At 40.9% G+C, this 26340-nt stretch overlaps 1 protein-coding gene across 2 annotated transcripts in view; it reads left to right on the forward strand.

The window, feature by feature from the left end:
- The first annotated feature begins 514 nt into the window (after positions 1-514).
- Positions 515-26340, forward strand: part of PLCL2 (phospholipase C like 2) — a 100189-nt gene continuing 74363 nt past the window's right edge. Inside the window, exons 1-2 of one of the 2 annotated variants that reach the window (XM_030966080.1) lie at positions 515-642; positions 1780-2323. In XM_030966080.1, the coding sequence (XP_030821940.1) occupies positions 2009-2323 (315 nt within the window). In that variant the 5' untranslated portion in view covers positions 515-642; positions 1780-2008. Of the gene's footprint in view, positions 643-758; positions 1079-1779; positions 2324-26340 lie in introns of those variants that run through there. The other variant, XM_030966069.1, reaches the window with a different exon arrangement.

The following is a 26340-nucleotide window of genomic DNA, read 5'->3' on the forward strand; positions in this document are numbered from 1 at the left end:
ACTGACTCAATTTCCGAATTTCAAGCAAAGGGCCAAATGCCTCAGCTATGGCATTTCATTTCCCTTTATTCAACTTAATCGTGAAATATCAAGCTCTTGCAACATGCAGCTGTGTTAAGAGGTAAAAATAAATATGTTGCTCTCTGAATTACTGCTCTTCCACCAAGTGCCTCCTGTTTGTCTCATAGCAAACCTAAACGAGTGTGTATGGGGTACGTGAGGGCACGCCGGCCGCCGGCCAAGCATGCTGTGCTGTGGATATGCTTGAAGGCAACCATCAAGTTGCAGTTTCCGTTAAGCTTTTAATATTCCAGCACTCCATCTCATTCGTCCCTTTAATAATTAACGGCTCTAATTGGACTAATCGGGCTCTCATTGGGCTGTCAGCGCCCGGTAGAGCCGTTCCAGCGGTCCCACCGCCGCCCCCCGCCCTTCCTGCACGCCCGGGCGGCCGCAGCCCCTCGGGTGGGCAAGGGGGTGAAGGGCCCGGGGCGCCGACGGGAGGGATGGGAGGAGCCGCCGTCCGGGGCGCAGGGGAGCAGAGGATGCGGCCGGGAGCGGGGGACCGGGCACGGGCTCTTTTGTGTCGGCCCGGAGCCCAGCCGAGAGGCGCGGGCCGGGAGCGTGCGGAGGAATCCTCCGGTGAGCGCGGGGCGGCGCGGGAAGGGGCGGGCGGGTCCTGCCCTCGGGCGGAGCGCCCCCGAGCTGCTGGAGGGGGTGCTGGCGGCGGGCCGCCAATCCGCGCGGGGCCGGCCCTGTGACTGGCGGCGGCGGCAGGGAGGCGAGCCCGGATCGCTCGCTCAGCCTTCCCCGAGAGTTTCCTCGCGGGGGCGGCCGGGGCTGCCTCTCCCCTCGGCGCTGCCGGCGTTTCCCCCCACGGGGCTGCTGCCGAGCATTGGGCCGGGGAAGGCGGCGGCGGCGGCAGCAGCAGCAGCGGAGAGCGAGGGAAGCAGCCACATGAATCAGTTTCTCTCTGTATCCGGCTCCGGGCAGAGGCGGCGACCATAGCGGGGAGGAGGGGAGAGGGGAAAAGCGGCTCCTGCAGCAGCGGCAGCCGGGGGCTCCGCTCGCCGCCGAGGTGGGTAGCGGGGCCGCAGTGTGCGGGCGGGGGGCGGCTGCGGGCGAGGCTGCCGCGGGGGCCGGGGGTGCCGCTGCTGCCCCGGCCGGGCTGTCTCCGCTCTAAAGCGGCTGGATGTCGGCAGGCAGCGGGAAGGGAGAAAAGTTACCGAGGGCGCCCGGGGGCTGCCCCGCGGGGCGGCGGCGGCGAGCCTGCTCGTGTTCCGCCGCTTCTGGCCGCCGCTCGTGGCCGGAGAGGGGCTGCGGCGGATGGTCCCCGCCGGGCGTGGGACGGGCTTTGCCCCGGGCCGGGGCCGGAGGCTTTGGGGCGTGTTGTTCTGCAAGTTCTCTTTTCGCTCCCGCTTCGTTGCTTCAGCGATTGTGGGTGTCGCTGTATCAGGGTGAGAAAATACCGCCATCAACGCCTCTCATTTTTCCCAGCTGAGGGGCCCTAAAAGCTCCGTTCCTTCGGTCCCCTCCAGCCTCCCGCGCCCCGTGGCGGCCGGGCGGGCCGGTCCCTGTCCCTGTCCCCGCGGCGGGGCTGCGCTCAGTGCCCTGCTCGGTGCCCCCGGCGGGTCGCTGGTGTGCGGGCGGGGACCCCGGGCAGCCCCTCTCCTCCCACGCGTGTCCGTGTGTGCGCGCAGGGCAGCCCGCCGCGGTGCGACGCTCCCCCGCCTCGTGTGAGGAGCGGTTGTCACGTTTCGTCTCCTTTTCCCTCCCCAGGTGCTGCGGGACTGGTGCTCGCCGAGCCGCCACCGACACATTTCGTCCGTCCCCCCTCCCCTCTTGGAGCTACGCGGCATCGGCTGCCAAATGCGCGGGGGGGAGAGACTTAGGCTCAAAATCCCCCGATCGTAAATAGAGAGAAAGCGGAAGGAGAGGCACCGCCGAGCACCCGCGGGAGGAGGGGAGGGGGGCAGCGGCGGTGCTTCTGCCGTAGCCAGGGAGGCTGATGGCGGAGTTTGGCAGCGGTGGCGGTACCGGCGGCGGGGGGCTGCCCTCCTCCCCGGGGCCGGTCCAAGGCAGGGTGGCGTTCAAGGCAGGAGATGGGGAAGGAGGAGGAGGAGGCGGCGGCGGCGGGAGATCCCGCTTTGACAGTGCGGGCAGCCGGGTCTCCAACGGGGACTGTGCCCAGCCGGGAGCCGGTGAGGAGCCGGGATCAGCTCCTCCTGCAAGCCCGGAGAGCAGCAGCAAAGAAAGAGGATTTTCCGCCAGTCAACAACGAGAAGGCAAACCCGGCATCCCCCGGAGGAGCAGCATAATTAAGGTAAGAGCTCCTGCTCCTCCCCATCGGGGTCTTTTTCTCTGTGACAGAGGCAGGGAGATGCGGGCGATACATTGGGCTCACAGAGCCTTGGCTCTAGATGAAAGGACAGGCAGCTTTTTTCTTTCTCTTTTTTTCCTCCCCCCTGTGGCGAGGGGACTTGATTTTTCCTTTGTCAGAAGTGGACAACAGTGAGAGGATGGCTTTGTATACATCCACGCTTGGGGGTAGCAGGGCGTCGTGTTTTGAGGTTTATTAAAGTAGAAGGGTCTCACTCCTGTTAGGGAAGGTGAGAGAAACTAGCTGGCTTGTGACAAGACAACATGGGCACCAGCCTGGCAGGGAAAGACGTGAATTGCACAGTATGCTTGTTATTTGGGATGCACCTGTGCAGAGCAATTTAGTGGCTCCATTGGCTTGTGTGTGTGACAGGCACACAGCAGGTGATGAGAGATTCAGGCTCTCATTGGGCTGGGGGTGGGAGAAGGTATATAATAGGGAACATTCTTCTTGTTAAAAATGACAGCTCGTTTAGCAGTAGGCTGAGTTATACTTCACCTATAGAAACATCTTTATATGTAGCTCTGAATATTCTGAACGCTTATGTTTCAGCTTGAAAAGTAGGGGGAGCATCAGTGGTAGAATGTAGCTTGGGCAAAAAGGAATGGTTTTTTTAATACAATAATTTCTACAAAGACGCTTGTTTTGGTTTTTTAAATCTGTGATTCCTGAGATCTATATTGGGTTAGCTTTCCCAAGTCCAATGAAAATGCTGAGAGGACACAGAGAAATTGCTCCAATGGTATAACAGCTGTGAAATGAGGCACAACTTCAAGTACTTAAGATCTGAGTTTAATCAAGATCAGCTAGATCTAAATTAAGCTAGATGTGTTGTCTTCTTAGATATTTATATGCTTCCAAAATCAGCTGTGGTAGGCTGACCTTGGCTGGATTCCAGACACCCACCAAAGCCACTCTATCACTCCCCTCCTCAGCTGGACAGGAAAGAGGAGGTAGAATAAAAGGCTGAGAGGCTTGTGGGTTGAGATAAGAACAGGGAGAGATCCCTCAGAAATTACTGTCAAGGACAAAACATGGCAGTAATTTGTTAATTACAGTTAATTTGGGGAAATTAATTTATTACTAATCAAATCAGTATAGGATAATAAGAAATAAAACCAAATCTTCAAAGCACCTTCTCTTCATTCTGCCCCTCTCCTGTGGTGCAGGGGGATGTGGAATGAGGGTTGTGGTCAGTTCATTGCATATTTCTGCAGTTCCTTCCTCCTCAGAGGAGGACTCCTCACACTTTTACCTGCTCCAGGTATTGGGTCTCCTCCCATGGGAGGGACCATGAACTTCTATAGCCTGAGTCTTACAGACTGTAGCTCTTCATGAACTTCTCCAGTGTGGCTCCCCCATGGGGTCACAAATCCTTCCAGGAGCCCTCTCCAGGTTGGGTTTCCCACAGGGCTGCAGCCCTCTTCAGGCATCCAGCTCCTCTGCCATGGAGTCCTCCATGGGCTGCTAGGGGACAGCCTGTCCCACCCTGGTCTTCTCTGGGGGCTGCAGGGAAATCTCAGCTCCAGCACCTGGAGCACCTCCTCCCACCCCGTCACTGACCTTGGTGTCTGCAGTGTTGTTCACTTGTCTGTTGTCCCCCCCTTTCTCTGGCTGCAGTTGCTTCTGAGCAGTGTTTTTTCCCTCCCCTGTTAAGTCTGTTATCCCAGGGGCACTGCCGCAGTCACTGGTGGGGCTGGCTTGGCCATCTGGGAGCTGGCTGGCGTTGGTTGTGTTGGTCACAGGTGAAGCCACTGGCAGCTTCTCACAGAAGCCACCCTTGTAGCCCCCCTGCTACCCAAATCTTGTCATGCAAACCCAAGAGACATTCCAGCCCTTATCATTAAAATCCACATCCATCATACAATCTTCACAAATGTCAGTCGCATCAACAAAAAAGAATTCCCCATGCCAAAATCAAAAACAACACCAAACAAAACACACGCAATTCACCACAGCTAGAACATAAATTTCACACAATCAGTCCATGTTTTACCCATTATCTCTGTTCTGTTGCTTGGATCGAAAAAGATGTAGAATATCAAGAAAATCAATGCACAATAGTGTATTGAAAGTTGTGTTACCATCTCCTGGGCCTTGCTGTAAAAACCAAGGGGAGAGCAAGGGCAGTGAGCAGTGAACACATTTGACGGGCTGTACCCACCCTTCCTGTTTGAGCAGTGATGCTGGGCATGTGTGTGTGTGTGCTAAAGAAATCATAACAATGGACAGGGGGCAGCTGAGCTCGGTATTGGAATAATTTCATATTTGCTGGATTTATTGGTGATTTTTTTTACAGGTCTGATACTTCTTAACAGTTTCTTGTTTCTTCTGAGGTAGCCCAAGAAAGACAGTAGTGTTGTTTGCAGTGTATATCATGCTGTTCTACTACTTTGTAGTGTATGATTTAATTATGCCGCAACCTTCTGCCTCTCTGGGGACCAAGCAAGGTCACAGTACCTAGGGATTTGTGATATATTAAGATCAAGAGGCATGAGATAAGGAAATAGGTTTTGAATTACATTTCATGGATACCCGAGTCAAGGTTCTTAGTTTCTACAGCAATGATAGCACTTTGGAATACAAAATTATTCAACTTTCTGCTCTTACTGCTGCTGAATACCATTTTGCAGATGTGACCAGTAATCTGTGCAGCAGCCAAGAACTGATTACTAAAACTTTCTGTTATTATTTGAATAATTATCTCAGGTGGAAAAATGTGGCAACACTGCATTTAAAGTTATGTGGTCCATATTTATTTTAGATATGACTGTTTTAATACTTCTGGGAAAAATCACTTGTCTAAATATATTCTGATTATGATTTTGCCTGCTTAGTTCAGTGGTTCAGGTGGTTTTCGTCCAGGTGTGTTGGTGCCTGGTTTTCGCTATGAAACTTTATGGAATATCTGGCATGGGTAGTAAACCTGAAGGTGCTTCTTGCCTTCTCTTGTAGAGCAGAAGTCTGTAAAGAATGGGAAAAAGTAAGATGTAATATGTTTTGGAAAATGTTCCTGGAGTTTTAATAGCTTATAACTGCTCTTAAAGAAGATACAAAGTGACCTTAAGGAACAGGTCTGTTCCATACAGATGTAGATTTCATACATTCATGCAAAACATGAAAAAATTGATTGCCTTTGTTGAACCAAATTTGAGGGCAAGGGACTACATTCATGCAAAAGATGGCTTTGTAGTTGATCTGTAAAATGCACCTTTATGGACTATCTAATACTTAAATGTTGTGTCTGCCAATTACTGTGTAGGTGCTTGGGTTACAAATGGAAATTTGACATTTGAATAATAGTTCTAGTTCAGATTAAATTCTTTAGAACCACATGTTTGTGCATGAAAATCAGGAGTGCAGATCCGTGTTTTATTTTGGTTTCAGTCTGTGCTTCCATTGGCTGTCTATTTTCATAACTCTGAGAAGAGCAGTTGCTGCCTTTTTCCCTTTCCTTTCTTACTTGCAGTATCTGTTCCCTTTTTCCAGTAGCTCCATATTTTTTCCATCTTATTTCTTTTGTGCACCTGCTAATTTTGACTTTGTCTTTCTCGTTTGGTATAAGATGATTTACCCTTCGAGGCTGAGGTGTCACCTGGGATGATGACAGGTGCTGCAGCTGCTATTACTGGAAAAAGTAACGCAGTCTTTATACATAGTAGTTTACTTGGCCTTTCACTCTCATGTGTCAGCTGTGTTTAGGCTGAAAGGATTCAATTGAATTTGTAGCAATTTGTGTTGAATTTGTAGCAATTTTTATGGAATCACCTATTTTATTGATTGCCTTTGTTGAACAAAATTTGAGGGCTGAGGACTGTATACATGTGTTTATAGAGACTTTTTCACTTTCTATTTCTTATTCTCTGTATTTATGAGATTCTGATTTTTCAAGAGGCAATAGTGATGATACATTGTGCATCCATGGGATTAAGACTCTTGGATACCTGACTTGTGAACTAATTTATATACCACTTGTTTGTATGTAGTGAGTTTGGGGTGACTGTTTTGTTTTTCCATAATATTTTCCTTGGTGCAGCTAGCTGTGGTTTCCTATTATGTAATTTCCTACAGCATTTCCTATAATATTCTGTGAAATTAATTTACATCTTGCAGTTCAAAGTGGGTTTAAGCATCCTGTGAACTTTTCTTAGCTTCTCTGACAGTTGGCAGTGAGCTTGCTTTATTTTTGTGTGAGGTTACTCCACGCCTTTCTTAAAGAGACTTTGAGGTGGTAGGCGTTTGAGAATCTTTCAGGCAGCAAGTGACTTGTGGTGTATGGGTATGTTTCCTCAGAGCTGCCTGCTTCCAGGGGTGTCCAATAAATGCTTACAGAACCTCATGGTTTCCCAAAGCTATAGACCTAGACAGGAAGAGATCCATGGGGATAAATATGTCTTTATTAGGAGACAGGTTGCAGTAATAAAATGAGAAGAGATACACTTAGAAGAGACTGCAGTTATTTAGGAAGGCATCAGTGAAAAACATGTGGAGAAAGGTGGCTTTAGCATTCTGTGAGCGGGAGTGTTTTTATCAACATGTGTGTGGAAGCAAAGTTCAGGGGTTTTTTTTGCATATACCAATACTGATCTCAGTGTCAATAAATTTCTTGGCTGATAACTTAAACAAATTTGCTTCTTTCCTTTTTGCTTATGTGTCTAAACTCAAGCTTTCATTCTGTAAAGTCATGTACTTGCTGAGCATTGTAAACTTCTATGTTTCAAAGCCTGTAAGAAGAGAGGAACCAAATTTAGCAGGTAGATACTCTGGGGTATAATTTTCAGCAGAGCTTTGCTTTGAAACTAAACATATCCGTGTCTTTCTATGACAGGGGATTTGGACAGCATGTACATCAAGATCTTTCTTGTTAGAGTGCCAGAATATGTTGCTAACTTGTTCAGTCTTCTGTGATCTCTAGTTCATACTGTAAACCCATTTGTATCAGGTGTGAAAAATATGAAATATGGAAAATGTTGTACAGTGTTTTTTACAACTATGATTGTTTTAAAGGCTTTGATATAAACTCTTTTGCATTCATGGTAAGCTCCAATGTAGCATTTGCAGTGGAATTAGGTTCTCTGCAGTCCAAAATTATCTTAGCCACAATGTTTACAAGTCTTCATGGAGGCCCAGGAATAGGTCATACATATTTGACTTCCATCTGAAAGAATATTGAGGAATTAGGCTGCTGGACACAGTTTAAAGTATATGAAATTACCTGATTTTCAATCATTTTTCATATTGCAAAGAAACCTGTATAATGATGCAAGTAAATTTGATTTGGCCCAAAGATGCTAAGGTTCCTTAAGTTCAAAGAAAACAGCCATGGAGAGGAAAGAAGGAAACAACATATTTGGTTTACTCGCGCCCTTCCCCTTGGAAACAAAATGCGACAGTATCAGCTGAATTCCTTCTGGTTACAGAAGATCTTTGAAAGAAGGACATGGATGTCCCAGCAGTAAAAGATATTTTGCCTAGAGCACATGTGCTAATTGACACCACAACTGACAGCACAAAAAAAGGCATATATTTAGAAAAGAAGGCTGTGATAGTTGAGCTCCCCCTACATCTCACCCTGGACAGCCATTCAACTATGCAGCCAAAGTGTCAGCTTCTCCGAGAGGCAATTTCTGGATTTGTTTTTGTTTGTTTCTTAGCTTTTTCTTTTTGTTTTAATGCAGATCTGTCCTATCTCTCTGGTTTGTCAGTATGATAGACCTGAATAGCTACTTGCAGCTCCATGAGTCCTGCAGCTGTCTTTTAGAAGGTGCTGTCTCTGTGATTTGTTGGACTCTCAGCTAGATTATAGAAGATTACCAGCACCTATCCATATTTGTATTCCTTCTCCATCTTCTACTATTGATTTTGTACTGGCTTCATATTTTTTTAAAAATTGAATATTTTAAAAATAATATTTAACATGATAAAGAGCATATCCTCTGTGATACAAAAGCTGTATACCTGAAGTATTTCATAGAGTATCACATATACATTAGACTATGTATCAGGCAGTTTCCTACTTGTTAACTGTGACACTGTTGGTCACAGCCACTGAGTGGGTATGTTGTGCAATGTATTTTATTTGCATGAGTAGTTTCTGTAGACCACAGTAATCACAATTTTATTTGGAGATATGCAACACATTAAAAAAAGTTGTTTGTAGAAATGTATACATGAGGATACTGCCTTTATGTGATTTAGTTAGTTTATATACTATAGTCCATGAAGAGAAGTACTTTTTCCAAAAGCTGACTTGAAGCAGGCTCTTAATTTGGATGAATCTAGCTTCTCTGACTTTTCTTCTGGAAGAGCTTATCTGTCTATTTCTCTTGACTGAGTAAAGAGCTTGGCTAGTGTGAATAATAACTCCTTCACCCCCTTTGCCCACAAAACCTTAGATTATCCACAAAACATGTTCAGTCTGTTCAGTGGTGAAAAATTGATTAATGGAATTAAAAATCATTATGAATACCTGATGAGATTTTTACTGATGCCTATTATCAGGCTTGATCAGTGGCACGACTAGTTTAGCCTATTTTTAAACTAGGAATTAGAGCAGTGGTGTCCTGCCCATGGCTCACAAATAATACACTGTGCTCACATGATTTGACTACATTCATGGAAGATTAAAAGAATTTAAACAGAGACTGACAGGGCAAATTAATAGTGTAGTTTTCCCAGCCTTTGCTGGTGCATGGGTAATATTACCATCAATCCTTGTATTATTTGCACTGACTCTGTTAGGAAAAACCCTTATATAAAATTCACCAATTATTAATCTCTAAGGGCCAAATGCATTTGGAACACATAATATTAGTACATGGATTCGAAATTATTTATCTTTTCACACAAATGTGGGATTATGGTCAAAATTTATATGTGTAAATATAAACAGACTAGCAGGTCAATTTTGGGGGAGAAAAGGTATATAATAATTTATGTATTATATACTCAGAAGAGGAAATTATAAAAATGTGATAAAAATCAGCAATGTATATGTATTGAAGAAGTTTAAAAATTGGGCTGGAAGAGATCTCAAGAGGTTAGTCTACTCTGCTCCACTGCTCTGCTACAGGATCAACTGTTAATAAATTTCAGTATGATGCTTTTGTCTTTTAATCACCTTTTCATTATGATCCTTCTATGCAGGCTGCTGCCTGATTGTTCCTCTTTGTAATGGGCAAAAGGAATCATCTGCAAAAAGCTTGCACTTGTCCTACTAACTGCATTCTAATTATTTCAGATTATACCTTCAATTTGCCAGGTTCTTTCTAGTTTTAACTTACCTTCTAACATACATGTAGCTCTTCTACCTTCAGGTAATCATCCTGTTTTAATGATGCTCTCATTTTATCGTATGTGGTATGTGATCTTTTTTTCTGCTGTTGTTGTTAAGTGATTGTAAACTTTGGTACAAGATCAAATTATATATTCCATGGTTAAAATAAAAATTGGTTATGTGTATTCTTTACCACTTTTAAATAGAGCAATATGTTTTAGAATCTAGTTAAAAAATACAATTTATGAAAAAATATTGTTCCTTCTAAATATATTAAAATAATTGTTGGTAAGTACAAATTGATGATATTATTATTATTATTACTGGATTGCAGCATTGGCACAAAAAGGGCCCTTTGGAAGGGGCTGGTTTGTTTGTCTTTAAGGAGAGTAAGTAGCCAGTGGCCTCTTTCCCTGTTTTGCAGCTGTGTTTATGAAGAGTATTGTTACTGTTTTAGAGTGGATCTTCACATCTGGCGTGCCTTTGAAACAAGGGGCAGTGCCATGCTGCACTTGCTTTTCCCTGTTGTAGAAGACTGCACGAAGCAGTCCTTTGAAAGGATTGTTGCCCATCCTTTTGACTGCAGTACATCTCTTAATATCTGCTTAAGTGGCTTCTTTTCCAGAGCTGTGTGTACAGACTCACCTGTCCCTTGTTTCTGAAGAGGAACATCCCTGATTCACTCACCTGTTCCCTCCCAGACCACAAAACACAAATGGTCAAAACATTGAAGTGTGCATTAGAGTGAGTGACTGGAAATTGGCAATACTGAGGCTCACAGTGTTTCCTGGTGCAGCCTTGGGAAAGTGAAATAGCTGTGATTCATTTCTGCCTCTCTTGGGACTCCTTCTAATGTCTATTGGCCTTATGGAGTAAGTAATAAAATATCCCTGAGTACTTCAGATTGTATACCATGCTCAGGGATCTTTTCAGATACCAAATATTCACATTCTGGAAATAAGTGCAGGCAGACAGGAACTACCTTTAAACAAACAAACCAACTCCTTTTCAGAATAGCAGCTGACAGTTTTATCAACTGAACAATAAAAAATAGCAAGATATTAAGCAGGATTTCAAAATTAAGTCTAAAAATCTTTAACAAAAGAAACTTGTTTAGGTATTTCATTTTGGTATAAGAGATTGGTACCTTACAAGTATATAGCAGATAATTAATATTATGCCTGTTAGTGTAATGACTAATGTCCTAATGTCCTAATGCCTTTGCTAGAGTTGATTAAAATGGTTTGATATTTCCTTTAAATTATGAGATAATCAGTATTGCAGAATACTGCTGCTTTTTTTGGTAAAAAACATATCCACAGAATTTCCAAGATACTTTTATGGCCGAGTTTCTGTGATTATAATTTTCCCCCTCTATTTTTTTATATTTGTTTTTTTCTTCTTACCAGCATTATTATTTTGCTTACACTAAAAAAACCCAGAGCATTATACAGCTCTGTGTGTGCTTTGATGTTTTAGCATCTGTGAATATATCCCCATCCTTTACTGCCCTTTTTACTGTAGGAGAGGAAGAATCACTGTGAAATTCTGCAGCAGTAGAGTGGTCTGCATGGGTTTTGTTTTGTGAAGTACCTCTTATGATGGAAAACCCAGGATGCTTTATATATTTAATTACCTAGTTCCTTGTGATAAAAGAGTTTGACGTTTCCAAGTGTTTGCTCTAGCTGCGTTCCATAAAATTAAATGTAAATGGCTGCTTATTTAGAAAAATATAATTTCTTTGCTTTGTATTACCAGAGTGTAGTTTGGACTAAAAGGACAGGAATTCAGCTTGTGTTGAAGCTTTTGTTTTCTTTCCTATTGTTGGGGGTTTTAGGATAGGCAGTTATTTACTGATTTTAAGTAACTCCTCTGAACAGTACAGGAATACACACACAAAAAAGGCAAGACAGTGACTTTGTATACTCTACCATGCTGCTTTGTTTAGTAAACTTAAAGCAGAATGAATCTCTTTCATGTACCTATTGTAGCAAATGTTAGTTTCTGAGTTGCTGAAATAATACTGAAATAATATACATTATTGCAATATTCACGTTTACAATGTAAATACATACATAAGGCAGGAAAAACTCAATAATAGTTGGAAATAAATTACTTCAGGAAATGGCTTGAATCAACTGAGATGTATTTTGTTGTTTACAGAGAATGGTCCCTAAATAATGATTTTTTTGAGATATGTTGATGGCAGTTTGTTGCAAAAAGCCGGGGTTAATTTTAGAGTTCAAGGCTAATATTTATGTGAAATGAGAATGTATTTAGGCATGGCACATTACTACCACATAGTGGAGAAAGCTAGATCAGACATGAGTAGTTTGTGAGTCCCTGTAGTAATAGGTTTCCTTGGTTTTGAAGACCCCCCCCCCCAATCAAGGACTTTACATGGCTTATTGGATGTACTACATTTGTTAAAACCAAGTGTGCTTGAACTTTTCGTTGTTCTTCCCAGTTGTTGTAGTTGCAGAGATGTGTTTCACAAGCACTGTTTGAGGTTAGCACTTTTCAGCTTAAATAATGTGTTCCATGTGCTTCATGCTTGGTCCTTCTTCAGGGAGCAGCCAGCCTGGTCTGGAATCTGCTCTGAGAGTGGTGGTGTAGTGGGAAGGCGCTGAAGGCTTTCAGTTGTTATAAGAATTACCTTTTGGTATTTTGTAGGTTTAGAAAGATGCTGTGGAATTGATTGTGTTGTTGATCCTGCTTGGCCTGGATCCGGTTTGTGTCTGTCACCTCATATGTTGTGTCACCCTGCCTGCTTGTCCCTCCTCTTCTTGGCTCTCTCTGCATCCTTCATACAGCTTGGCCTTCCTGCTTCAGCAGTAACAGCCTGGCCACACTCTGCTTTTTGTCTGGAACAGCTGCTGGAGAACCTTTTATTCCTGGCGAAGGGCTGGAGCAGAGCAGAACTCCGTGTGCTCTGTGCAGTCCTTGGTGTCTGCCTGTGAGTCCCAGCAAAGGAGTGATGAAAGGGGAGTGCAGAGCCCGGGGCAGGGTGCTCAACCTTCACACTGGGTTGGAGTCCCACAGGCTTTGGGGCTTGAACCTGTGTGTGATGAAAGCTGGCTGCACAGTTTGGGCTAAATGCATCTGTTTCCCCCAGCCTTAAAAAGCTCCCAGCCCTTGTGAATTTTAAGGATGGCTACCAGGGTCAGGCTGAAAAGTCCATTTGGCTCATGATGTTGCCTCCAACAGGAAGAATGGAAAAAGCCTCCTTTCCTGACATCTACTTCCAGCCTTGAGTGATCTGGAGCTAAGGCACATTTAATCCTTACAGGTGATTTTTTCTCCCCCAATTAATTGTCAAAGGCCAGTTTGACTGTTGGCAGCTTTTAACATCCTATGGCAGTTTCTTAACTAAATGTTGTGTGAAGAAGTCCTCTTTTCCCCTCTCTTTGTTTTTTCTTTGCATGGTTTTACTAGGCAGCTATTTACTTGTTTACCAGGTATCCCCTGGTTCTTATGTTAGAACAACACTTTCTCTTTTCCATAAAGGAGCTGAGAGGCGTTCCTCACATTTGCTTTATGTATTTTTTTTTTCTGGGCTAAAAAAATCTTAATGTTTTAGTTGTTCCACCTATTGAAGCCTTTTCTGTGCCTTTTTTTTTTATTCTGGTGCTCTTTTATATATATTTTTCCTTCCATTTTATTAATTTTTTGCAGTGCAGGACTAAAATGGTATTCCAAATATGTGCCAGTCAAATGTTTAGATCCACTATAACAACTGTAACATAATGATGGTTTAGCAATATTGTGATACTAAATTGGACTTTAATTTATTTATTTTTAGTGTTGTCATCATCAAATATTTAAATGGTATCACTGCTGCTAATTGGCAGTGGAAGAGTGCTGTTAAAACCTTTTGCTAAATATTTAAAACCTTCTTTTTAAAGAATTGTGTAAGAAGGGCAATGCTGCTGCTGATACTTCTGTTGGAAGTGGCTGCCATTAACATCTTTGCAGGAGACAGTTGTTCTGTTAGAAGTATTTTGAAGTGTTACAAAGTCTTTTCATGGTGCTGGTGACAGCATTGCTGATTAGCACACGAGCTTCTAGCTGTGGTTGACTTTCAAGGTTCTTGTCCAGCACTCACAGTAATGGATTTTTTTTATTCAAGCTTTTTTTTCTTTTGCTTTATAATGTCTGGGGCTCTTCAGAATGCCTGTGTCAGAGTCCAGAAGAGTCAAGAAGGCATTTTTATTCTTTAGAAAACTCACACAAAGTATAGCAATGAGATCTGATAGCTTCCTGAAAATAGAGCATCTAAAGTTTCGCTTCAGAGAATTATTCAACTGAGGATTAAAAAGATTATTAAATACAGTAAGCAACGAAGGACAAAGATAACTAGAAGTTTGTGTCCCACAAGATTGATACAACAACATTATCTTGGAAGGAAATCCCAACACTGTTGCTTGTCTGTCTTTTTCCTTTGAGGAGGCAAACTGGTTTTTCTTTCCCTTCTTCTTTACTTGCTCACTACTGAGAAGGAAAGTAATTCCTATTAGCCTCCTCCTTCTCAGCTGGGCTGCTCTGTTGACACATACCTTGGTTACTCCTGAATTCCAGCAGATTTTTGAATCCTCCTGCTTTTGTGTGACCATTTTGTGACAAGAGTCCAATGTCTGACTCATAATTTCTGAGCATTCCTGTCAGCAGCATTATCTTGATGCAATTAAGTCTCAAAGCTTCAGGTAATTCTCCTGCTTGTTCTAAAATGTCTACTTATGTGCTATTTTTCTTCTGTGTGTAAGTGACATGCACTCACAGTAGCAAGAATAGAACATGACATGCATTTTCATTGTTTTACATGTGGAAATTAATATTTCTTTCCATAAATATTGAACTTAACCTCCAAAAATAGTAGTTTAGGAGTTCTTGCCTTGCTGGGAGAAATGTCACCATTTTTTGTCCTGAGAATTGCTGATGAATTTTTATACTAGTTGGAAATAATAGCTCAGGTATGTACTTTCAGTGGGTTCAGCTGCAGAAAATATATTTTTTTTTCTTCTACATCTAATGCCAAATTCAACCCAGTCCTTAGTGGATATATAAAGTTCACTATAATCATTTGAATGCCTTGTGATTAAAGCTTTGGCCAATAAAAATGATTTACAAGATTAACCATTTGCCATATACCTGAGAATCTTGAATTAATTTTATTTTTAAGAAAAGATTCTAATGTTTAGATTTATAATACGGTCTGCAAACTGTTTCTTCATGTATTGGAAGTATTCTGAAGTGAGTTTAGTGAATTACTGAATTCATTTCAGGTCTTTCTCAGTTTTTCTGGTGAATTTAGTAAAATTACATTAAGGGATGCCATCAACTAAATGCATCTTTTGCTGGGAAAAACCTGTCACCTGGTGATTTAACCTAGTGCCTGATTATCCACCATCACAGAGACTTTATGTAAATCTGCTCAGTGTACTTTATCAAATGGTGCCTTTGGCTGAGATGATGGAGAAAGAAGATTTTTCTGATGCATTCTTTCAAAATACAGCATAGCTGAAAAATGTTTAAGTTTTTGTGTGAAATAAATACAAATAAAACTTTCTTTAGTATAAAAGACAAATTAAGAGCACTATTATGGTTTTTCCTGTTTGGTTCAGAGCCTCACTCCTAGCTGCCGTGTCACTGCATTTTGAAAGAATCAAAATGAATTGTGATAAAAGCTGCTCCCTACTTTTTTTTTCTTACTATTTAAAATATTTAGAATACGGTTCTGTATTCTAGAAATGTACACCTTATAACCTTTTCTTATTGTAAATGTCTCATCTACTCACAATAGTTAGTGGGAATAAGTCGTGGGCTTCTGCTGAAAACTTCTGGTGGCTGCTTTTATCATAAGCCAGGTGGGCTTTTGTATTTGCTTCTCTATTCCAGGATTTTTCAAAAATATAATACAGACTGAACTCTAGGTCCAGGAAATCTTATGTAATTGTTAACAATGTAGTTACATAAACCTTCCTCTTTTTACTTGCTTAGGAGACTTTGGTAACAAACTTCTGGGAGTCCCTGCAGCACAATGTAAATTGTGTTGGTCTTGCACTGATCAGGTGCTTCTACAGTTAAAGATTTTTAAAATGCTGTTGTTGACAGACAAAACTTCAGAAAAAAAGAGCAAGGCCTCAATTCAAAGATCTCAATTTGTTATACTAGAAAGGATGAAAAAAGCTCTGTATTATTTCAGGCCAAGAACTTGGCAGGAATTTAAATCTGAGTCCAAGGTTCCTGAAACCAGAGGCATGAGAATGCAAGCAGGTTGCAGGGGAAATACAATGATTTCACAGGCAGCTGAGGTATCAGTCATAGTCACAATGTTTAAAGGAGTTACTTGGAAAATGTAGTATTCCATATGATAACACACACAAAGAGGTATGTTAGGTGTGGATGATGTTCCTTGTTGCTAAGTAGGGCAGTTTTTGAAAGCTGGTGAAAAAAAGAATGGATTTTTGGTTGTAGGTCAGGATGGGTTTTATGCAAAGAATAGCATGACTGAAGGAGGCAAAATATTTTTGAGTCTTTTTCCTACAACTTTGGTAGCAAGCTCATAGTTTTCAGATTTCAGCTCTGTACAGCCTTGTGGAAAGCCTGCATTTACTAGTATTTTGCAGTGGTGGTTTTTTTTTTTTTTTCCTGTGGAATGTCAGTTAATTTCTTGCTGGAAAGTGTTTTGGGAGATCTTATTGTGAAAGGTGCTGTTGAGCAGCAGCAAAATCCCTCTGTGGCTTGTCAAATCATCTTGCAGCGCTACAGTGTATGAAATGAAAGTGACATTTCTTAACCCTCTTTCTGGAAATATGGTTCTTTTAATGACAGTTCTTAGTTTATAAGGATTCTTTTTTAATATAGACAGAATAAAGTTTGTGTCTAATATTTTTGTTTTGTTACTACCCTGTTTTTAATAAAAGTTATGGTCATCTCAGAGAGCGGGCTTCTTCCAGTGGGAAAACAAAACAAGACTGCCATTCTTGTACCTGCTATGTTGAGAAAAGGGAGAGAGGCAACACTTTAGAGAAAATAAAAAATGTTTGAACTTGTATCTTGCATTATACTACTGCTAAGAAATGTTCTCATCCAGCTGCGTTGAGATCACTCAGGAGAACTCTCTTCTCTATGTCTGTGGTCATTCTGTGCCTTACATTAGCTGCAGTTCTGTGAGGCACAAATTGTGCTGCTTAAAACTTCATTTCCATCTCTGTTGTCTTTGTAGCTTGCCAAACTCATTACTTGTTTTAAATAAGCAATGAAAAGCCATTTCTTCTTGCCTCCAGGAAATCTTTGTTTTAATGTAATTTGTTACTGTAAAACACAATAAGAAATGTACTAAAACTCTAGGAGACTTTGAACCAAACTGTTCCTGAAAATTGTACTTATTTCACATTATGCCTTCTCTTTCAGTATTCACAATAGATGACAGGGGAAGGTGACACCTGCTAGAATTTTATAACACTGTTTTGCTTACATGTAAAAATGCAGAACCAACCCTCCCTCCTCCCCAAAACAGAAACCCCACATTTTAAGCTGTACCTTGAAAAATGTTGGAGTTTATGGGCACCTTTTCTCCTGTTCCTTGCCCAAATTATTTTGGAATTCTTTACTGAAGATACTTGTTATACTTAGATGTTATAAGCTGTTTTCCTTCAGTTATTGCAAAGCTTCTCAGGTCTGAGACATTTGTTTTTCACTTGTATATCATAGAGAAACAAGATGTCAGAAATCTATGTAAGGGGCAGAAGCGTCATTGAGAAAATCTTTCCTAACAAATGCTTCGGGAAGAAATGCGGCAGTTTTCCAAGCAGAGAAAATAAGCAAATGATGCAGAAAGCTGACTTTTAAGGTGGCATAATGTAAATCCTTCACTTTTAATTCTGTCCATGTTACCCTTTTGGTTTTTTTGTGATTTTGGGGTTTTATGTTTTTGGGGTTTTTTGTGTGTGTGAGACTGGAAGGTCTCTTGTCTGGCCTGAGTGTTATGCGAGTTCTAGTAATTGACCTGTGTTGGTAGTGAAGAACAACAAAAAGAATAATTTTATTTATCTCTACTGCAGCATTATTTCATTATATGTGGTTCTTGATTTTGTAGCATGTATATTCACTGTGTATCAATGTTTTTGAAACATTTTCTTTTTTCTTTAAAGGTAGTTGCATAAGGTGGTGTTATTTTCTTGGGTCAAACTTGTAAGCTTATCCTATTTAGCTTGATGGGCAGCATTAATTGAATAGACTAGTTTTAGTTTGGTGGATATATATTTATATATATGTAAAGGGGAAGATGAATTTACCAGAAAGACAAAATACTCAGTTTAGTATGAATTAATCAGAATTGTAATTTTCATTATGTTTTTTCCTGATTCATAGGAATGTTCTTGCTTCATAGGGTTCATTGGAAGAGCCAGATGTGGGAATAGAACAGAATTCCCTTGCATTTAAAATTGTCAATATAAGCTTAAAAGCAGAGATATTTAAACTATTCCTTATTTAATTTGAGACTAATTAAAAATAGTTACTTTTTGGGGTTTATTTGATGGCTTGGGGCTTATTAAGTACACAGGAAGAGAATGTTGTATTGCTGTGGTATTCCTAATGGACCAAGCAGCATCTGGTCCATTGTGATACCAGTTTGCTGTTCCAATAAGTAAAAAACCATGCAACAAAGCAGGTCACAGCCTTAAGGGAGAGTGCTTATTTAAAGGAAAGAGAGAAAGTTACAGAATACTGAAATTTCACATCTTTTGCGCTCAAGTTCTTTAACATTTCATTTTCCTTTACACTTTCAAACAGGCAAGGATAAAGGAAATGGCAAGTATCTCAAAACTACCCTTGAGCTACAAGAGGGAGTGGTTTTAAACTAAAAAGAGAAGAGATGTAGATAAGACGCTAGAAATAAATTCTTTATTCTGAAGGTGGTGAGGCATTGGAACAGGTTGCCCAGAGAAGTTGTGGATGCCCCATCCCCCCAGAAGTGTTCAAGGCCGGTCTGGAGGGGTCTTTGAGCAACCTGGTCTAGTGAGTGGCATCCCTTCCAATAATGGGGAAAGGGAGGATTGGAACTAGGTGGTCTTTAGGGTCCCTTCCATTGTCAGCCATTCTGTGATTCTGTATTCCTCCTGGGCCATCCACAAAGGTGGTTACTAGGATTGTTGCCATGATTTGCTGCAAAGGCTGTCTATGCAAGTTCCTCAGTAAAACACTTCCATCCAGCTTGTGTTACTCTTGGAAAACAAAAGGTGGGTGTTGGAAGTTCCTAAACTGGTAGTCATGAGCTCTCTGTTCATTGGTGTGTTGTGAAGCAGGCACGACAGTACAACAATCTCCATAGCCTGAAATGGATCAGAGAATAAATTTAAAACTGGAATATAAATTAAAGTCAAACACACAAATAAACAAATTCCTAAATACACATATTTTCATAAGCTGTGTGAAGTCTTCTGTTAAGAATGGCCTTTTCACATCTAGCCCATCATCCTGTCTCCAGTGGGCCTGCAGGGTGCTTGGATGCAGGCTCTGAAGCATGCAAGGAGGCCAAAGCTGAGGGCTGTCTAGGCAAAGGATGAGCAAGAAGACAGAATAAACTGATGTGTGTGCCCACTAAATAGATACTAGATGGGGAAATTCTGCTTAGAAGAGTACAAGGAATGCAGATGCATGGTTTGGTAAAGGCTGAACTCTCAATAACTGAGAAAGGTAACTCAGTGCTGAATGTCCAGGCTTCAGCGTCCCTGATCCTCTAGCACTGGGAAGGACAAGGTAACAAAGTATCACACTGGAGCCCCTCTGGCAACCCAGGTGCTTCCCAGTGGGGTCACCAGGAGGATATGGTCGCACTGGGACCAGTACAGCCATCCCTCAGTGCTGCCTTTGCCTCCTGGCTGTTTGGTCCTGGAGCTGTTGACTGCAGGGGATGTGTTGGCAGCACAGGGATGCTGGGTGAGAGCTGCAGCAGGCAGCCAAGCATCCCCCTATGCAACCCCATCACCTGTGGGGGTGAGAGGCCTCAGGGAGCTGCCCAGGTGCTGGAACAGCCCATCAAGCTCAGCCATGTGTGGAAGCAAGGACAGCAGCCCCTGTTGTCTCAGAAGCCTCAGAGTGCACAAAGCAGGAGACAGGCAGTGAAGTGCTTTGACTTTTCATTATTGAAGTTCATTGTTTCCCCCTGCCCTGCTTTTTGCAGGGTGAAGTGAAAGGATGAACTAATCTGTATTATTATCCCTCAATATTGACCTAGTAGTTTTCAGTGACCTATTGCTCAAGGGTTCTTTGAGTGAGCAATGGTATTGTCATATTTAGTATCTAATTTAAAGGGTAGGTTTTGCTCCCATTTTTCCCCCAGTTTCTTTTTCAGCCCTGTACACTTTGGCATCTGTAGCACAACCTGTGGCTCAGAGTTTTGTATCTTGGATGTCCTGGTGAGGAATAGGTACCCACTCTTCTCTGTTTTGAATCTACCACCTGCTCATTTCATTTGATGTGTCTTTATTCTCTTTATAGGGAGAGATGGTGAGAAATCATTCCTTATTGTTCTTTGTTTTTCTTTGTATTCTGATGCCAATTCTGCTCTCCTATAAAGTAGTCAGGTATGATATATAGATTAAAAGATTTCTTAGGAGTTTGCATCTTATTTGAAACATAACAGCTGTCCCATCTACTTGGAAAGAATTTAAATCTTTTATTAATGATGTGCTGTGTCCTTCAGCCTCTCTTTCCTCAGTATGTGAAAGTAGATTGGTCACACCTGAAATGTCAATGCATATGGATCTTGTGATATGTTTTGATAGAGTTAGTTCATCTGATTTAACTGTGAGGCACCTCTCATGGATAGCAGAACCCTGTACACTAACAACTTGTTTTGACTTGATGAACTTTTATGCTGGCAATAATTTCCCAGTGGTAGTCTTCATTAGCTGGAGTTTCTGAAACATCTGTCACATCAACGTCCTCATTTAAGTTTTGGCATTCCCGTTTCTCCATCTTGTTTGTATACTTTTTTAAATGTCTCTGTTCTGTTTTATCTTCTGTCTCTATTGAAGTCTAGTCACTTTCTATCCTCTCTCATTTTTGAGTATATAGTGTTAGTGTGGTTATTCCACAAAGGATTCATAAACTGTGAGCTATTGGAGCTATTGAATCCTTCACAGCTTTTCTCAGGTGTTAAAATTTTAAAGGTCACAGGAAAGTATTGAATTAAATCACTGACACTGTTCTTTTTTGGTTTAGAGGAAGCCTTCTTCTAGCATGTGCTCACTCTTTTTTTTCCAATTTCTGCAAATCTACTTGGAATTATTCTTCCCAGAACTGGCCTCTCTCAGGAGATAGTATTTTACTTATTCTCCTCCCCTTCCATTCACCTCTTTCACCCATATAAGAAAAAAGCCCTTAGCTCTGAAAATGATTGGAACAATTTGATGACTTGTGTGTGTGGGAGAGAGGAAAGTTATTTTCTTCATTCTTGATGCCTTTTTCTCTTTCTGAGGAGTTCAAGCTGGCCTTTTGTTAACAGAAATTGCTTGCTGCTTGAATCCATTAGCAAAGTTCTTACATTGAACTTAAAATACCCATGGCAATCTCATGGTGGGTACTGAAATTATTCCTTCACACTCAGCAGAAGTGGGAAATGTGGTGGGTACGAGAGGGGAAAATGAGCAGAAAATCTTTGGTGGTTCTCCATAGTGTTTAGCAATAACTGATGGGAATTGATAAAATCCAGTTGATTTGGAGAGTCCTTAGCAGGTCAATCTGAATTATTTGGAACTGAAGAATGTTCTGCAGAGGTGACAGTCCTCAGTGTTCATCCCTAAAAACTGAGGCTGCAAGAGAAGTTTTCCTCCACAACTCCAGATAAGGATTTAGACTTTATTGCTGCCATATATTTATTATTGATTGAACAAAAGAAGAGATAAGAACTATTTGTAGTATTTTTGTGCTTTTTTAACACCAGTATTTTTTTTTAATTGTAAATTTAAGTTAAAACACGGAATTAAACACAAACCCCAGAATTGTAAGTAAGATGACCTTGTCAATCTGGTTGCTTATAATGATAGTTTCTGCCTGGAGGATTCTTAGGAGTTACAGTTTTGTTTTCAAGTGAGAATTTTTTTGTTACTTTTGATACTAGTTGGATGCTTTGAATCCCAGTCTATGTCAAGAACTTTGGGAGAGCCCTCCTTTTCTCCCAAGGGAAATACAGAGAATGGATAGTCCATCAGAAGATTGTTGGACATGTTTTCTGTCTAGAGCACTAGGATTATAGAGATAATTTGGAAGTAGGATCTAGAAAAAGCAATCTGGACTGTGGCTGGTTAGATTAAACAAATGGTAGCTTCTGTGGTACTGAGAAAAAAAAATGGAAATGCTTTGGCAACACAGCTGTTGAACAACATGGTAAAATGACTCCTAACTTAAGGATCTAAAATTATTTCCCTGACTTACAGAAATATATAAAGGTTAGTATCAAAGTAATGAGAAGAAATTGAGTTGGTAAGTTTTCTTAGATACTTACCCATTTTGTTATTTCTCTACATAATTTTTCTTGGCTGTTTTTTCTCCATGTTTCTTTTTCTCTATATATATTGGTATTTTAAATATAAGAGGAGAGTGTTATTAATCCCAAGAAGATGCCAGTGATGATCCTTTTAGCAGAAGACAGGGTCGGAAAGGATCTTAAACTTACCACGAGTAGTGGGTTGGTTGACCTTGGAGGGCAGCCAAGCACCCACACAGTTGCTCACTTGCCTGCCTGTCCCATGGCTACAAAAGCAAAAAACCTGCTGATTTAAGATAAAGACAGTGTAACAAGTGAAAAAAAGAGGAAGGAAAAACAAGTGATGCAAAGGAAATTACTTTTTACCTTCTACAAGCATCTTGGCTCTCAGCAGTCAGACCTTTCCTTTCTGCTGCCTGAATTTGGTGGCTGAGCACGAGGTTATACAGTGTGTAATACCCCTTTGACCAGCTCAGGTCATTTCTTCTGACTCTTTTCCCTCCCAGTTTCTTGTCCACCCCTAGCCCTATTTGCTGGAATGGGGCCAGAGTGAGGGGGTGAAAAAGGAGCCCTAACTCTGTGTAGGCACTGTCCAGCAGCAGCCAAGGCATTGCTCTTATCCACACCCTTTTAAACACAGGTCCGAAACACAGCTCCATACAGGCTGTGCAGAAAATCAGCACTGTCAGCCAGACCATGGGTTTCCCGTATTCCAGGGTGGAATCATCAGAGTAAAACAAGTCCTTAAAATAAATACATGATTGTGTGGTCTGGAGTTTTTCTCTGCATATTTCAATTTGGTATGCTGATGTCTTTTAAATAAATCTCTTCTGGTGGTTTGATGTTGATGAGTGCAAGGAGTATGATAGATTTGTGATCAGAAACCTTTGTATGGCTACTATGGCTTGGAAAAGTGATTGCATGTAAATGCTCAATAGCTCCTCAGAGTACTTCATTTTTTAAGTATTACATACATTAATTAAAAATTTTGACTCAATCTGTCATAGAGATTGAATCATTGCAAAGCTGGCGCAGTGTGCAGGCCATCAAGCCTGGCTTTATAATGCTCTGTCCTCAAACTTCCCTGGCTGCTGCTAATGCCATTTTCTGTCTCTTCTACAGTCATAGATGCATCTCCCTGTCATTTTGCCAGTTCAGGAGAATGGCATTCATAATAAAATCTTGAGTCTGTCATGTATTTTCAGCCTTAACAAGAAAAAATCCCCAGATGTTGGTCATATGGAAAGGGGTATTTTCACTCCTCTCAGTGCCAGAGAGCTAAAATCTTCATGGATTTTCAAAGTACTAATTTTAATAATAGTAACAAAGGAAGACTTTGATCAGTTCTACATTTCATTTCACAATCTATCCAGTTCATCAAACTTCCTTATAACTTCAGAAATCATACCTCGGTTTTTAGGAATGTAGGTCAAAAAGTCTGATAAGATAATATTTTAATAACATTGTAAAACAATTGCTTCTGAACTATAAAAATTTGTCTTGAATTCTAAGAGGAAGTGCTATGCCTTGTAATCAAGAGTACTTATATTTGGGAAAAATAAGCTTATCTTTTACATAAAGACTGTTACACAGAAACTGTAAAGAAATGATCATAGTTATTGTTCCATTGTTCACGCTGATTTATATCCTCTATTATTATTATACAGCTTAGCAGGGGTTAGAGAAATGGGTCCTGGATTTTGTATCTCCCATTCTTCTTTTTCTGTGTGTAGATACTTACAACAGAACCTTAAGTTGACTGGTACTGAATTCCTTTGTGTATTTTAGTTTGCATAAAAGTTTGGTTTAGATGGTTGACTTGATATAACCTGTAGTTAAAACTGAAAGTTGTTATCTTTGTGTAAAAACAGCTAATGATTTTGATTCTCTTAGTTATTCTTCAGCCTGCATAGGTTTTTATAAAAGTATGATATGCTTATAGAAAATGAAAAGCTTGACTTGAAGTCTTTTCCTGTAACTTAACTACACTGGCACAAATAGGTGCAATTTTATACGTGAATTGTTTTGAATTAAATGAGAGATACACCAAGTGCTAAATTAGCATTAATTGAATTGGCATACATCTATAACTACTTTCTGTAGCCATCAGAATATTGCCAGCCAAAGTGCTCTTTAGTTGACACACGAATACATATTGTACACTCTCTGCTTAATGTTTCTTTGAATATTTTACAAAACAAGGCAGTGCTAATTTTACCTCTGTTTTGTTACAGAGCTCAGTGTGTGAGTGCCCTTAGCATCTCAGGCTCTTCTTGTGGTTTTGTGCAAAACAAATGGAGGAATGGGAATGCCCTTTTGCCTGTTCTTGCACTTTGGTTTGCTGTGCAGTGCCCTGGCTTTGCTGAATGGGTGATGAGCTGAAACAGTTCATTTGGGAGGCTCGAAAAGCAGACGGCCAGGAAGGCAGCTGGACACTGAGCTGTTACCGATGGAAAAGTGCATTCCCGAGCCTGGCACAGCCAAAAATCTCTCTGAATGCTGTCTGAAACATTAGGCAGGAAAGGTTAAAAAGAAGCACAGTAATAATACTGGAAACAGGAGAAAGCAGTGCGAGACAGTGTTGGATTTCTCCTCTGGCCAGTTTTCTTTCTTGCTGCAGTAGTGGTAGGAGGACAGGATGTGAGCTGCAGACTGTGGTTCATTCACACCACACAGAAGCTGCAGAGAGAGGAGTGCTGAGCTATCAAACAAGTTTTGATCAGCTGTCTCTAAAATGACAGATAGTTGGGTTTTTTGTTTGTTCATTGTTAGGAAAAGTTCTTTACTCCTACTAGGTTCTATTAAACTTGGTATCTTCAAACTGGAAAAGAAAAACGGCTCTTGTTTTAAGATTTGGTAACAGAGCAGTATTGTTAATGCTGGAACCAAGGACATTACACTGTTAACAACAATACTTTGAAGTTGGAATTTTTATCATGTATTTCCTTGGCGTTTTTACAGTCACTCCTTAGTTGTTGTAATTTAACATATAAAACTTGCCGAAGTTAAAGGCTGTGGGAAGAGCATGGTTCTTAATTAGCATCCATTTAGAAGTTAGGGAACAGCAATGGGGGGAAAAATTCACTTTGCAGAATCTAATATTTCTTCTGGATTCTAATGCTTGTATGTGTTACTATGTTCTTAGTCTTTGAGGTATAAAATAGTGTTGGGTTTTTTTAAAATGCTTGGAAGCTTAAAAATAAAAAAAGATTGCATTTAATAGATGAAGGTAGAAAGGGTTTGTGAGATGTTGTTGCATGTTACACAGCCAGCTGTGTGGGTTTTTTTGGTGGAGTGCTGTTATGAAGACAAGCCTTTACTTATATTGCACTTTGCACTCACTAAAGCAAAAGTAAGCAGCTGTTATATGGTTCAGTGTTAAACATATTAGTGCAAGGGTCATACCAGTAAAAGCAAAAAATTAACTTCTGGTGTGGTGTATGAGAATTTTTGCTCATGCTGTTCTGAATATAAGATCTGACCTGAAAGGTAGTGTTTGCTAATTTTAAGCAGTGAGATAATCATCACACTTTTCTGCATTGCCCCCAAAGATGTGACTGTGAGTAGCTGTCTCCCCCCTACTTCATTAAGCTTACCTGTGGAAGGAGCCTTTTCTCTAGATTCTGAGGTCAGCTGAACAGCGCTGTTTTTTTGACTTGTAGTCAGAAACAATAAAAAAATTGCAGATAAGCTTCAGTACTTTGTTGAAAAAAATGACATGACCAAAACCATTTCTCTGAGTTGCAGGAGTATATAGTTTGAAGATACCTGAAATTAAAAATATAACTTTTCCATTTCTTTTCAACTTTTATCAGACTGGTTGTAGTATTTAGACAAGGAACAGTATGTAAAAACACAGTAAAATGATAGCAAAATCATGCAAGCTTGAAAATAGATAATTGATTCTTAGGTTGCTTGGATATAATTAATAAAGACAAGATTGCAGAAATACACAAATGGAATGACCACTTTCAGAATCTTTTTGTATAAAGATTTGTACTCCTGCAGAGACAGTAGCAGGCCACAGCAGCCTAATTTGGTCTGCGTATTGTTTTCTGGTCTTGATCACAGTATAACTATACCTTTTGAAAGGAGTAAGAGAAGGAGACTTTATTTGGAGATGTACTCAGTTAAGATGCAGATGTTTAAAACTACTGATTATTAATGATAATTTTTTTAATGCTATTAAAT

Source organism: Camarhynchus parvulus, chromosome 2 (assembly GCF_901933205.1).
Source record: "Camarhynchus parvulus chromosome 2, STF_HiC, whole genome shotgun sequence".
In the NCBI taxonomy this organism is placed as follows: Eukaryota; Metazoa; Chordata; class Aves; order Passeriformes; family Thraupidae; genus Camarhynchus; species Camarhynchus parvulus.